This window comes from Stenella coeruleoalba (genome assembly GCF_951394435.1).
Source record: "Stenella coeruleoalba genome assembly, chromosome: 2".
NCBI classification, from domain to species: Eukaryota; Metazoa; Chordata; class Mammalia; order Artiodactyla; family Delphinidae; genus Stenella; species Stenella coeruleoalba.
Window position 1 is genome coordinate 152,820,600 of NC_137147.1, and position 15,639 is coordinate 152,836,238.

Here is a 15,639-nt window from a genome sequence, read left to right on the forward strand (position 1 = left end):
TCAGATGAATCTGGGATATAATTCTATTCAAGGGATTTAGATTTATTTACCAAGCCTCCTTTTCGTAATAAGACTAATGGTGGTGTGTCGACCAAATGAGATAATGTATGGGAAAACCCCCAGCACAGCACCATGTCTAGAATGTCTTTTAGTGAACACGAATTGAAAATACTTTGTCTTAAGACTTGGAAAGGATAATTAAGGCACAAGGTGGGGATATGATCTGGAATAAGGGAAAGTAGGGGGAGCCAGGACAAGGAAAATGATGAAAAGAGGTGAGGAAGAGAAATATAAAAAAAAGAGGTAGGATTTGTCTGCTCCTGACAGAAAATCCACAGAGGTGAGAAGAATGGTTGTAAATGGCTCACCTCTTGTGTCCTGAATTAATTCCAGCTGAAATGGGCTGGAAGTCCCAGAAAATATCTTTTTAGAGAACTGAATATTCCAGTAAGGCTAAGTTTCCTTTGGATTATGACCCTCAAGTCCTGTCCCTCCTCTACCACTCCCTCTAAACCACCATGGAACTCTGCACCCATAAGCCTTCTTGATGTAAGTCTGTTTTGGCCACATTTCTGCTCAGATCCTGGAATGTCAGAGGGTGGTCTTAAAGACTTCCTTGGCAGAAGCATCCGTGTTTTGTAGGCAGAGTCAGTAAACACTGGAATCCTGGGTATTAGGGAGCCTTCTCCAAACAGGAGTGTCTACGTAGGTTCATATTCCTGCCTGTAGGAGTGCCTTCTATCTGTTTATTCTGCGAGGAAAGGATTATCATAATGGCAGTGGACTGACTTCAATGTCAGCCTGTGCTAAAGATGGGAAAAGGGGAATAGATTCAAGGTTAGGGAAGGAGACAACTGGTCCATGGGAAAACGCAGAATTTTTCTAAGAGAGATGCTTAGGTATAATGGATGCACCATCCACAACCATGGGAGCAAAGTGCTCCTTGCTCTTGTACCTCAGGAAAACTCATCACAGTCTACTTTGCATCAGTTATTACCTACCTATGGCTTGACTTGTAGCTTGTGAATTCCTAGAGATCAGGAGCCTGTGTTTTTTCATTTTCATTTAGTAGAGCATTTAATAAATACCTGTTGAGTTAATAAATGAGTATATTCTTTCCTCAGGGAACCTATAATGTGGATGGAAAGAAGATTTATTACACAAAAGAAGTAGAGAACAGAATTTGGTATATGACCAATTGTGTGATTCAGAGTAAAGTTTAAGTATCTGTCTCCAGAATTGAGATATGCATTATTAAGATTTATGTTCTTACTTGGAAGAAACAAAATCTGTCAGATGGTATATTAGCTTGCTAGGGCTGCCATAACAAAGTACCGCAAACAGAGTGGCTTAAATGGTAGAAATGTATTGTCTTATGGTTTCAGAGGTTAGAAGTCTGAAATCAAGGTGTCAGCAGGGTTGGTTCCTTCTGTGGGCTGTGAGGAAGAGTCTGTTCCATGCCTCTCTCCTAACTTCTGGTGGTTTGCTGACAATCTTTGGCATTCCTTCTCTTGTAGAAATATCACCCCATCTCTGCCTTCAACTTCACATGGCTCTCTCCTTGTGTGAATCTTTCTCCAAATTTCCCTGTTTTATAAGGATGCCAGTCATACTGGATTAGCCCTAACCCAGTATGACCTCATCTTCACTTAATTAATTACACCTGCAATCACCCTATTTCCAAATCAGGTCATATTCTGAGGTATTGGGAGTTAGGACTTCAACATATGAATTTTGGGGTGAGTTCAGTTTAACTCCTAACCCATGGAAAGATGGTAGATTTTGTTCTACTTTGCCAATTTGGTACCTTTGACATTTTATTTTAGTCTCCCCTGCTTAATTCACTGAATAGCTGGGATCTATTGTAAATTGTGATAAACTGAAGGATTATACATGACAAGGATTACACTTATTGTTCTACTATTTACTTAACAGGATTTATACACAAATTTTGAGATTAAAAATGCTTTCTGATAAGAGTGGCTAACATTTATTGAATGTTTACTATCTAATGATTTCCATGGATTAGACCACTTAACTTTCACATCTACCCTATTAGATATTAGATATCTATCTATTAGATAGATATTATTATTTATCTACATTTTATTGATGGGAATCCAATACACAGTTGTAAAGTAACGCACCCGGGAACATACAGTAATAGCGTTGACATTGGAATCCAAGCTGACTAACTCTAGGGCTTCACCACTGGGTACATACTATCTCCTTAGTCTTATTACAGCCAGGTTAGGTAAATATTATTACCATTTTATGGATAAGGAAAACAAAGTTTAAAGTAACTAGGGACTTTCTTGGGTCACAAAACCAGCACATATATAATATTGATAAGTGTATAATATTTGGGATCTGAGTTTAGGTAGTAACTTCCATGGGGAAATCCTTTCTATCTTTGATCTCAAGCTCCAGTTGTGTTTTCTCCCCAAACATTCTTGCATTTACCTTACAAGGCACTCATCATATTGTTGGTGACTCAGGATGTGCTTGTCTTCTTAGAAACCCATGAGCTCCTTGAGGTTCGGAGATTCTTATCTACATTCTTAGAATCTTGCATAGTCTCTAGCACAAAATAGATAATAAACATTTTTAAACAAAATGCATGTAAGTAAAGGTAAAGGAGCCAAAGAAAAGGGAGACCAGTTGAAACACAAGAAATAAAGGTCAATAAAAGGAGTAACTGAGGTGACAGAAGATGAAATTTGGGGTAATGATAAAAATGTTATCATAGGAGATTAGTATGCATATCTTAGAAAAATAAGCTAAAAATAAGGAAAAGATATGATATGTTGAAGTGATGAGAGGAAGTTCTTGTGTAAGTGGCTTGTTTTTCTTGGTTAATTGGAAGGAAGGGTCATCAACTAAGAGTATTGGGGTGTAAGGAGTTGCCTGGGTTGCAGGGAGGTTTATGAGGGGGTAGAGGAAAAGATTTGACTGTGGGACTGGATTAGAGACATGTTTCCCAGTGTGATTTTAGGTAGTACACAACAAACATTTATGTTAATAGACAAGTATTTATTTTAGTGTACATTTTGAAAAAAAATCTAACCAGCCTGTCAAGTCCCATGATTTTATATGGTTATTAATCATTAAGATAATTCTAAAGAAATAGTTATATAACAATTTATTTTTAATTGAATACTTAAAATAAAAATAAAATGAGTTAATTTAAAGAAATAGGCAAATTGTTTTACAGATTGTATTTAGATATGGCAAAGAAAAATATGACTCAAGACTGGAAATACGTTTACAGAGTTCATACACGTCAAAACAATTGCCTAATAGTGGGAATACTTAGTTAAAATTAATCATAAAATTACTTTGTCGTATGTACTTTGAGGTCAGGGATTGTGTTTTTCTGTTCTTTGTGTTCTCTGCAGCTCAGCCCACTACCCAGAATACATTTGGTTCTCATTAACTATTCATTGAATTTATTTAAGAGTGGATTACTAGAACAGTGAGACTTTCTGTTCATGTTAAATATCTCTAGGTTAAGAAAAAAAAATGACTTGGACTGTAAATATTCAGAGTTAAATGTAGCATAATTAAAAAGAAAAAAATCCACTTCTTAAAGCCTAAAACTAAGGTTTTAGACAAGAGGATTTGAGTTCCATGAAGTTGTTCATTGACTAAATATAAATAAAAGTGAAGGAGCTCTATTTCCAGAGAAAACCATAATTCGAAAAGATGCATGCACCCCAAAGTTCATTGCAGCACTATTTACAATAGCCAGGACATGGAAGCAACCTAAATGTCCATCGACAGAGGAATGGATAAAGAAGATGTAGTATGTGTACACAATGGAATACTACTCAGCCATAAAAATGAATGAAATAATGCCATTTGCAGCAACATGGATAGACCTAGAGATGAACATACTAAATAAAGTAAGTCAGAGAAAGACAAATATCATATGATATCACTTATATGTGGAATCAAAAAAAATGATACAAATGAACTTATTTACAAAACAGAAATAGACTCACAGACATAGAAAACAAATTTATGGTTACCAAAGGGGAAAGGTTGGGGGGAGGGATAAATTAGGAATTTGGGAGTAATATATACACACTACTATATATAAAATAGATAAACAAGGACCTAGCACAGGGAACCGTACTCAATATTTTATAATAACCTTTATGGGAAAATAGTCTGAAAAAGAATATATATATATATAACTGAATCACTTTGCTGTACACCTGAAACTAACACAACATTGTAAATCAACTATACTTCAATAAAAACTAAAATTTTTTCAAAAGTGAAGGAGCTACCCAGAAAGAAATGAGTTGACTTTCTCCTGTTTCTTTTTCTGGCCAAATGCTCATCTGTTCGACATTGTCTGTAAATGGAACACACTTGGCATTAATGGGGCTCTTTTAAATCTGTTGCTCTACAGCTTAATAAACAAGGAGATGGGTCTTCCCCGGTGGCGCAGTGGTTGAGGGTCCGCCTGCCGATGCTGGGGACATGGGTTCGTGCCCCGGTCCAGGAAGATCCCACATGCCGCGGAGCGGCTGGGCCCGTGAGCCATGGCCGCTGAGCCTGTGCGTCCGGAGCCTGTGCTCCGCAACGGGAGAGGCCACAACAGTGAGAGGCCTGTGTACCGCCAAAAAATAAAAAATAAAAATAATAAATAAACAAGGAGATGAAATTTGAAGGTAATACTTTGTAATCTTTTACTCACAAGACTGGCAGAGTTGTAAGCTGTGATGGAAACCTCATCCGTGTAGTGATAGGGATGTGATTTCTTGGCTGTTTGGTTTTATACTTGTTCCAGATCACGCGTGTGTGGAGTTCAGAGATTATTTTGCATATCTGTCTAATTCATCCCTTGATCTCTGGGTTATTTTACCACTGACTTTGCCTACCACGGTATTCCCTACCTAAAACACATTACTTTCTAGCATTTCTTAAGTAGCAGTTAATCACTCAATAATAACATTTTTGGAGGAGCCTGGCTTTGATGTTGGTTAGGGGTTAATTCTGAAATTGTCACGCTCCACTGGGTAAACCAGGTGGATTTTTATATGTTATTCAGATATGCCTTGGGCAGCTTATGACTTTATAGAAACAATTTTTTACCTTTTCTAAGGAATGATCTGATTACAATCTGTTGATTAAATAAGACCTTTTGCTTTGGGAGCATCTGCAAACAAACAGGTTTTGGGGGATAGGGCTTCTGCTGAGACCAGATGAGCACAAACCCTTAGGTCCCATGGATGCCTGAAGCTTCTTACTTCATTTCCCGGTTTTAAAGTAGCTCTCATGCTGGCCTACCCTGATACCCAGGTGTGTTTCTCTTCAGCTTACATCTATTCCTTGTTGCTTCATAAAGCCCCGCTTTGTCCTCTCCCAATTTATTGCCACTGACTAGCTAGCTGACATCCAACAAACTGCTTTATTCTAATTTCCAATCTATTTGTTTTTTTCAGCTTCATTAAGGAATAGTTTACATACAATAAGCTACACTTATTTCAAGAGTACAATTTGATGCATGTTAAAACCCCAAGCTTTTTTAACCTAAACTTAAAACGGGGTAACGAAACTTCCTCTGGGCTCAAGATGACCAAGTTATCTTCTTTGAAGGAGAGAATCATGAGGCAATTTATTTGTGTCTCTCACAGTTCCTAAGTATGAGTTTTGAAGAAAGTAAGTAGGATTCCTTTCCACTTAAGAGATGGGATTCAGAGGCCACAGAACTGTTAAGAGGCAGATATGAGATTCAAACCCAGATCTGTTTTATTCCAAAGCTTGTATTATGAACTGCTATACTATTTTTACTTTCCTCACAGATGTTTACTTTGGTCAGGAGGTTATTGTCAGAATTCATGGACGGTAAGTGAGGAGTATATCCTTTTTATTTTTTGATTGTCCTCAGTAAAGGGGTTTGACGTTTGTCTTTGTGTTTGAGGCTGGCGAGGCAGACTCAGTGTCAGGGCATGTCCCTGAAGAGAGCTATTTATGACAAGGTAAACAATTCCAGTGTCCAGTAGACACCAGCCACAAAACCCCATTTGCCTCATATTTATTTTTCTGCTAGCCTCAGATCAGACAAGTCAGAGAGATAAAAGCAACTTGTTACAGGGAAGAAGACGAAGGTGAGAAGGAAGATGGGGGCTGTAATGGTGTGTTGTCTTCTCTAGTGCTTTCTCGTAATTATGGAGAAAGGACCAGGAAGCATTAGCACAGCTTTTAGAGACGATGTAGGCCACACTGGTGCCTGAATGGATAAGAGGTTTTATTGTTGTTGTTTTTCTTGACTATTTGCTTTTTGTTATTTATTTTTGTTTTTTTATTTTTAAAGAAATACCGACATAAAGACTTTTGCTTAGCCTGTCACTAAGACTCTCTGGTGGGGAAGCCTGGGTTGTCTTTGTCATGGTGTGCAGGAGGAGAGTTCTAGGTGGAGTCTTAAGAGACCAGGTTCCAGTTCTTACTCAGCCACTCTCTACTTGGGTTACTTTGGCCAAGTAAACAATTTTCCTGAGCTTTCATTCTCTTGTCTGTAGAAGGAGGGAGGGGGATGATAGTGATCTTCAAGGCTCCCTTTTGGCTGCAACTTAGGGTCGCCAGTGGCCCTAAGATGCCTATAGCATACCCAGTTCAGTTTGGATTTCAGATAAACAATAAATAATTTTTATAAGCATGTCCCATAAAAAAGTCAATTTTTAAAATTATAAGCATGTCCCAAATCTTATCTAGGACATACTTACACTAAAAATATTATTTGTTGTTTACCTGAAATTCAAATTTAACTAGACATCTTGTATTTTTATTCGCTAAATCTGAGGACCCTAATATTACCTGAAGTTGTTGATTAAAAGATCATCACAGATTTTAGAAGTAATAATAGCATGTACATTTAAAAAAAAATAATCAATTAATTAATTAATTGATTAATTTTTGGCTGTGTTGAGTCTTTGTTGCGTGGAATTTCTCTAGTTGCGGCGAGCAGGGACTACTCTTTACTGTGGTGCACAGGCTTCTCATTGCGGTGGCTTCTCTTGTTGCAGAGCACAGGCTCTAGGTGCGCGGGCTTCAGTAGTTGTGGCACGTGGGCTCAGTAGTTGTGGCTCACGGGCTCTAGGGCACGCGGGCTACAGTAGTTGTGGTGCACGGACTTAGTTGCTCCACGGCATGTGCGATCTTCCCAGACCAGGGCTAGAACCCGTGTCTCCTGCATTGGCAGGCAGATTCTTAACCACTGCACCACCAGGGAAGCCAGCATGTACATTTTTATGGCCAAATGTTCTAGTATAAGTTCACAGGAGTTTTGAGAAAAGAAACTGTAGTGACAGTATTCTAAAAGAATGGAAGGAAATCTCACACTGAGAAAGGCATTGCTAGAAACTGACAGTCACACTGTCTGCCCACAGTGTAAAATTACAGTGATTCATTTCCTCATTCATTCATTCAATAAACATTTACTGAATGACAATTATGAACAAAGAATTATGGTAAGCATTTTCTGTAGAGACTCACCTCTTTTCACATCAGTTCTGCAAGGTAATTATTTTTCCCATTTTGTAGTTGAGAAAACTGAGGATCAAGGAATATTTGCTAGCTATTAATGGAGGAAAAAGACCAAGATTTTTATGACTCCTTCTATTATATTTTCTTGCCTCTTTTCACAATAAAATATATTTTGAATTAAATTAGTGGAGATGGTGGTATGCTGGATAGAACCTAATGATCAACCTAGAATCAGAAACTTTGTATTTCTATCCACCTGAGTGGAACACAAAAAAGGGAAATGGAGGAGTTACTTTCCCCAGAACATAAGTTCTAAGAGAACAAGAAGACTCTCTAGTTCTTCTAGGAAAATCACATCACCTTTCCTTCAATTCCTCATCAGCACTATAAGAGTTTACTGCCTCATTCTAGGGCTTCCCTGGTGGCTCAGTGGTTGAGAGTCCGCCTGCTGATACAGGGGACGCGGGTTCGTGTCCCGGTCCGGGAAGATCCCACATCCCGCGGAGCGGCTATGCCCATGAGCCGCGGCCGCTGAGCCTGTGCGTCTGGAGCCTGTGCTCTGCAACGGGAGAGGCCGCAACAGTGAGAGGCCCGCGTACCAGAAAAAAAAAAAAAAAAATGGGGGGGGGGGGGGAATCATAATGGTCTTATTGAATATGGCTTTTTCTAGAAAGGAAAAATATCTACAAACTTCATGTATTTTGAATGACTAAATACCATTTGCAAATAACAGTCTGAAACCTTCTCTCTTATTCAGAAAAACAAAATGTGGAAATTATAAAAATGAACATTTGACTTTGTTAACCATAAAAGGTAGGAAATCCAAGCATTATGTCACGAATGCAATTTTGGTCTTTTTTGATATGTACCTAAATTTCAATCTATATTTAAATGTATAACATTAAAATAACACATCTAAATTTAATATTATGTCTTTCATTCTTAGGTATAAATTGAATTTGTCTTTATATATAATTAAATTGTATCAAAACCAGCTTTATAATACCTACTTTAATAATTACTAGATCTAAAATAATGATTTTTCTTAAAATTATTTTTCATTATACTATTCAAAAATAACAAAATAATAAATATGTATATGAAGGGGGTTCTGAGAGACTATTTTTGAAGAAAGGGACAAAAATCAAAAGGATGGGAAAGCTGATGGAACACCAGCTATCCCTTATAGGTCACACCTCTTATCTGTATAGCACTTATACATGTCCAGAGCATTGTACTGTGATGTTACATAGTAATAAAGCCACTTCAGAAAAATTGGGGATATATATATACAGCTACATAATTGAATAATTCATTTACATAGGTATTCTACCTGCAGGCTGTGAGCTTCTTGAAGGCCATTTATCTCATTCTAAGAATTCATTGTGATATTTTGGTAGGCTGCAGTCAAAAACTTGTGTAGAAATTATCTGAAAGTCACTTAAGAGTAAAGTTTGTATGTGTGTATATGTGTGTGTTTATATAATTATTTTGATAGCTATATTGATTATATAATAAATATTGATCATATTCCTTATATAAGTAACAAAATACAATATCAGAATCTAAAATGTTGTACTTAGTACTGTGACTTGGTACTGTGACTAGATCCAAATGAGGGAAATTTATTTGACCTTTATAATATAGTCTGTAATTTTATCCCTGTCTGTGGAAATGTTTCTTTTTTAATGTCCATTTTTTTCCCTCCAATGGAACTGTTTATTTTAAATTGTTTTCAATTAAGCCAGATTTAGAAATCATTTAAGGGCCTGCAAACATCTATCCATAGTTTTGTTTTAGACATTCCAAAATATCATTCAGGCACTCAAATTTGGAATATAATTATAAATTGGGGGCTGTGTTAGAGGTTTATAATCCTTTTTCAAAGATTTTACAACTTGTCTAGACATATAATTATTTGAAATGGGACAGTATACTTCTGTCAAAGGCATGCCTTTCTTCTCCACATCACAGACTTTTCCTCTAGCTTAAAGATTCTACAATAGACTGTTTTGTCCTTTGAGGTTTATTTATTTTAATTTATTCATTTTATTTTTGGCTGTGTTGGGTCTTTGTTGCTGCTCGTGGGCTTTCTCTAGTTGCAGCCTGCGTGCTTCTCATTGCAGTGGCTTCTCTCGTTGCGGAGCATGGGCTCTAGGTGCGCGGGCTTCAGTAGTTGTGGTGCGCGGGCTTCAGTAGTTGTGGCGCACGGGGTTAGTTGCTCTGGGGCATATGGGATCTTCCCGGACCAGGGCTAGAACCCATGTCCCCTGCATTGGCAGGCGGGTTCTTAACCACTGCGCCATGAGGGATGCCCCTGAGGTTTATTTTTGATTAGACATTTCTGGGGAATTGTACAGGGTCTCAGAAAACATGGATTTACTCTCTCTCTCCTGTTGATAGCAAAGCACCAAGTTTCTGGGGCTAATTTTAAAATTTTTCTGCCGAAAAAAAAAAAAAGAGAGAGAGAGAGAGAAAGTCTGAAAAACGTGACTTCTGAGATGTGCAACCTTTTAATCTGTTACTTATTCTCACTGTACTCGCTTAGTCTCTCAGAATCTCAGAATTAGAACTGATCCCAAGAGTTATCTATTTCTCATTGTTAGTTTTCTTGTAAGTGAGGGGGATCAGATTAATGATCCCCAAAGCCATTTCTTGCCTGAAATTCTAGATTATAGTTTATGAGTAGTATAATGATAGCATAGTATGTATAATTATACCTACATGCTTTTATTTGCATCGCTGGATTTATTCCCCATAAGAATACTGAGATGTAGGCAATGTAGGTGATGGTATCCTTATTTTACTGCATACAACTGTTATAATATGGAAATAAAGGTAATAAGTAGTAAAGCAGCCCTATATCTAGGTCTCTGAATACCAGATCTGTTTTTACTACATTTAGCAATCTGGACTGTTCACGATGAACTCTGGTTGAGATCTGATTTCTTGTGGTTTGACCTTTGTGCTTTTTGTTTTCTTATTTGGATGTGTCAGGAATCTTATGACTATTAAGGATTTTAATACGCTTACAAAAATATTTATTTTTAATAGCAAAGTTCAGATATTTGTTACTTAGATGAGGTGACATTTCTGGGGAAAGAGAGTCTGCAAAGTTGTCTTCAAATTATAGTGTGTAGATAACTCTATTCTTCTTGAAAGGCCTAGCTGGACTTTGGTGTGGGTAAGGTCACCCATAGTCAGAGCTGGGTGTGGGGTGGGTAGACTATTCCTATCCTTCTCTTGGTTAGCATCAATCATCAAGAATTGGAATAAAAATCATTCTTCTTTGACTAATTAACAATGGGCATGGTAATTTCAATGTCTGACTACATTCTTCTCTATTTGACGGGGACACACCTTTCTCCACAGCTCTCGGAGAACACATTGTTCAAGTTTGTGTCATCATAAACATTTATGAGATGATCAATTTTCAAAATTTACAAATGATAACTGTGTACACGTCTTCCCATCTCTATGTGTCCAGGATTCCTTTACCATGAGGTCCTCCCTACAGGCGGTGGCACTCTGGGGAAGGAAGGCACCTCCTCACAGCATCACTGCCATCATGATCACTGATGACCAGCAAATGATTGTGACAGGAAGTCAAGAGGGTCAACTCTGCCTCTGGAATCTCTCATCTGAACTAAAGGTTAGTGAAAACTATTACTATTGAAGCAGATAGAGCTCATAAAGTAAACACAGCGTGCTTTTTATACCTGCAATGACAGTGGAAGTTTTGCATGGTTGTTAAAAAGGTACTTACCAAAGTAATAAATGGGTTTTACTTTTGAATTTGGAAAAATGAAGTATTAGATGATGGATCAAGATCATATGTGAAAATTATATTATGAATAGCACCAATCTTAGCTACCAGTTAAGTGTTATCATCCTTTAAGCTATGCTGAGTTTTACTATTTTTTATCCTGAATTACATGTTTAAGTAACTGAACTACGCACATGTAAGTATAATTCTAAAAGTTATAGCTCATTAATCTAAACAAAGGGCACCCTTGAAAACCACTATTAACTAAATGAGTAATATTTTAATTATCTGGGTGTTTCTGCCAGTTTGGCCTTCTTGCCATTCTTTTTTTTTTTGCGGTACGCGGGCCTCTCACTGCTGTGGCCTCTCCCGTTGCGGAGCACAGGCTCCGAACGCGCAGGCTCAGCGGCCAGGGTTCACGGGCCCAGCCTCTCCGCAGCATGTGCGATCTTCCCAGACCAGGGCACGAGCCCGCGTCCCCTGCATCGGCAGGCGGACTCCCAACGACTGCGCCACCAGGAAAGCCCCTTCTTGCCATTCTTTTAGTCTCTGCGTGCCTGTGATTTTTACAGGTCACATCGAAAAGCTCTAAATCCAATTTACTATTGTCGTCCTCCTATTTCAGAACCTGACCTCACCTAGGATTTGGCCCATTGATTAGCAATTAATTGTCCTTGTCCCAACTCATAAACATTTAACATATTGGAATAGATATTTGCTTAGCTCTAGGAGCCTCTAGACCTAAGTTGAACACTTAAACTAATGATGTACTTAAAGTATACTGCCCTCATTAGGAAGCCTTTTAAAGATCAAAGACTATTTTTAGCCTTTAAAGTTTGTCACTTTAAAACCTAAATTAACAATTAATTGTAATTCTGTTTTATAGTGTAATTAATTAACATCTGGCATCACTGAGCAGTTACACTACAGGACTGCCAAAAACTGCAAGCAGACCAGCTCAGCTCAATGTTTATGAACATTCCTAAAAGAAGGACTGGGTATTATTGCAACAGCTGAGCTTTGAAATTGGCCCTTGCCTTTATTATCTCTTACAGTCAAAACTTAAGATCCTAAATGGCTTAAACTATCTTGCTACTTTTTTTAATGTTGGAGTGTAGTGTTTCCTGGCTGAAGTAGTTGTCTTGTAATATGTAGGTTGCTATAAGCTTAAGAAATTTGGAATCCTAGCATCTATATCTTTTTACGTATGTTCCTGGTATTTATTCAACATGCATTTATTGGGTGCATTTTATAAGTTAGGCAGTACGGTGGGAACCTGAGTTCAAACGTGAATGAGAAGACCTGGTACTGGCTGCCCAACTGGTCGCAGTGTCGTAGAGGAAGGACATAGGCTAGTAACTGCCGGTGCAGTTATGTTATAATACAGGGTGCTCTTTGTGGGGGTCAGTCTGTACTTCATCTTCAGTGGGAATAGTTATTTCATGCTTTTCTTAGGAGCAAGTCTTCTGCTTGGGGTTAGAGCAATGGGAAGGGCGATGCTATTGGCATCTAGTGGGCAGAGGTCCGGGATGCTGTAAACATTCCATAGTGCACATGACAGCCCCTCACAGCAAAGAAATTATTCCACCCCAAATTCTAATAGTTGCTGATATTGAGAAATCACAGTTAGAAATATGAGGTGGGAATGGGAATCAGATTGGCAGGGGTGTAAGGAACAAGAAGAATCATTGAGAAGACTTAAGAAGGAGATTGGATTAGTTTTATGTTTTGGAAGTTCACTGTGAGGACATTGTGAAAAAGTTAGTAACACAAGTAAGATATTGATGAGTATGGGTGTGAGATTTTCCACATAAGAGTTTTCCTTAAGATTTTCTAGGGCTAATCATAGGACCAGAAAGAATGAACACCTTCTCTTATTTTTCCTTTGAATCTTGCCCCTACATGACAATGGGTCAACTATTAGCAGGGAAGATTCTAGGCTTTTCAAAAATCAGGGCATTTTTGAGTTCTCAACAAATCCTCTTGGTATCTGTAAGATAGTCAAGTGGGTGTTCCATCACTGATATTTTAATGCTTAGTAGTTTAATTTGATTTTTGTTTTAAAATATATAGATAAAGGAATAATTCAGCCAGAGGAAGAAGAACAGAGGCCTTGAAGACAAGAGAGATTTTAAGAGAGGTTATGACCACGTGGTTGATTGAGTGGCTGTAGGGCAGCTTGGGGCCGATGGGCATAGCAGGGGAAGACAGTAGGAAGGGGAGAAGGACACTGCAGGGAGGTGGGGTGTAAAATGAACTGGGAGCTCTTTCTTTCTTCCTTGTACTAAATGTGGAAAGCTTCTTCCCCTCTCCAAAAGGGTTTAGGTAAGAGAATAATCACGGTCTGTGGTCTTAAACGCTCACTCATCACCAAATAAAGTGGAAAAACAAACCTAAGGACACTCACTTATGCAGTCATTAGACGAAGTACACAGATGCTTTTTGTCACAGGTGTAGATTCCTCCTTCAGGTTTCTCAGAGTCTAGTGTAGGAGACAGACATGTAATTAGGAAGCTGTAAAGTGGTGGGATACACACTGTCTCTGTGAATTTGACCTTACTTTGTATCTTATATAAGTAGAGTCATACAGTATTTATCCTTTTGCAACTGGCTTATTTCACTAAACACAATGTCCTCATACATGTTATAGAATAAGTCGGAATATCCTTCCCTTTTAAGGCTCAATAACATTCCACTGTATTTATATACCACATTTTGTTTATCCATTCCTCAGCGGACATTTGGATTGCTTCCGAACCTTTTGACCATTGTGAACGATGCTGCCATGAACCTGGGTGTATAAACATATGTTTGAGTCCCTGCTTTCACTTTTTTGGGCTGTACTTAGAAGTAGAACTGATGGATTATATGGTAGTTCTATTTTAACATTTTTGAGGAACTGCTAAACTGTTTTCTACAGTGGCTGCACCATTTTGTATTCCCACTAGCAGTGTGCAAGTGTTCCCATTTTCTCAACATCTTCACCAACACTTGTTATTTTCTATTGCTGTTGCTGTTTTCTTAATAGCCATCCTAATCAGTGAGAAGTGTGCTCTTCAAGGGAAAGACTTTCTGAGGGTGATACCTGAGCTGAATTCTAAAGGATGTATCAGACTTGAACAGGAAAAGCAGGTGGGAGGAGACTGCAGACAGAATGATAAGTGTGTGTGTGGAAGGCGGGACTATTTTGCCTTCAGGGAACTGGTGAAAGTAGTTGAGCAGACCTGGAACATAAAGGGCAAATTAGAGGTGATAGGCACATCTGGAAAGGACAGAGCAGACTCAATGTGGAATCTAACATGCTGAGGAGATTAGATTTTTTTTTTTTTTTAACTAGCAATCGCTAACACTTTGTGCTAATTAAAAGCAGTGGTAATATTAAGGGATTTTGAGGAGATGACATAATACTATTTTATTATATTTGTAATTTAGAATATCACTTGGTATTAAGGGCACATTGAAGGGAGAAGGAGATGAGGTAAGTCCCATACTACCAGGGACTTTGGGCAGAAGGCTTCTACAGTAATGTAGTCAGGAAAGTTCTTGACTATGAACTAAATCAGTGGCAATGGGAATGAAGAGGAGATGAAACCTGGAATGATATTAAGAGGAGAGTATGGACAGAACTCAGAAACCAGTTGGTTGTGAGCTAAAGGCGCAGGAACAGCCAAAGATACCTTCCAGATTTGGGGTTTGGGTGATGGGTAGGACTGCTAGAATGAGAGTATCATGTTTCTGTATAAGAAATAGAGAGGATTAGAGAATAGGAATAGGGAGGGAAAGAAGCTGATTTAAGGTCTGTACATCTTGGAGTATCCAAGCATTCATTAGGGGATTGTGTACACATCTCAGACTTTCCCTGTCCATGAGTGGTGGGATGGCGGGGTGCAGGGGAGCTGGAGAATAAATGTCTCCCTGTCCTGGGCTGCTCATCACGTATCTAGGTTAAGCATTCTGCTTCCAGGCTCAGGGTCTGACTCCCAAAGCCCTGTGCTTTCCCCAAAACTTTGTGAGGTCTGCCAATGGGGAGCTTCTGCAAGTCCCATGCTAGGAACTTCGTCACTTGGGCCTTTTGGTATTGATTGCTGGCATTCATCATACCTGTGAGCATAGCAAAAGGTGAACTCTGAACATTCTCTCAGGTATATTCTCTTATAGTATCGGTATGTTCTATTTTTCTTCCTGTTTTATACTCAGAAGGAAACACAACAGTGACAAAATGAAGAACAGCAATGTTGAGTAGAGAAAAAGAATAAAGGTCTTGGTCAAAATCTAGGTCTGTTATTTACCGACTCTGTAGTGTTGGGCAAATGACTTCTATTCTTCAAGCCCTAATTTCCTCAACTGTGAAATGGGGATTAAACCCTGTTCATAGT

General features: G+C 38.4%; 2 protein-coding genes across 13 annotated transcripts in view; one reads left to right on the forward strand and one right to left on the reverse strand.

Moving 5' to 3' along the window:
* Positions 1–1,043: 1,043 nt before the first annotated feature.
* The window catches only part of LOC307181738 (uncharacterized protein), an 817,010-nt gene continuing 802,414 nt past the window's right edge, over positions 1,044–15,639 (reverse strand). For all 11 annotated transcript variants that reach the window (XR_013827019.1, XM_079912525.1, XM_079912522.1 and 8 more), the window contains 3 exons: positions 13,671–13,745; positions 2,464–2,580; positions 1,044–1,129 (listed from right to left, as the gene is read on the reverse strand). The gene's annotated coding sequence lies outside the window, so the exon portion shown is untranslated. The remainder of the gene's footprint in view (positions 1,130–2,463; positions 2,581–13,670; positions 13,746–15,639) is intronic.
* The window catches only part of WDR72 (WD repeat domain 72), a gene marked incomplete at its 5' end in the record, with an annotated part of 189,676 nt that continues 185,033 nt past the window's right edge, over positions 10,997–15,639 (forward strand). For both annotated transcript variants that reach the window (XM_079912516.1, XM_079912517.1), the window contains one exon: positions 10,997–11,149. In XM_079912516.1, the coding sequence (XP_079768642.1) occupies positions 10,997–11,149 (153 nt within the window). The remainder of the gene's footprint in view (positions 11,150–15,639) is intronic.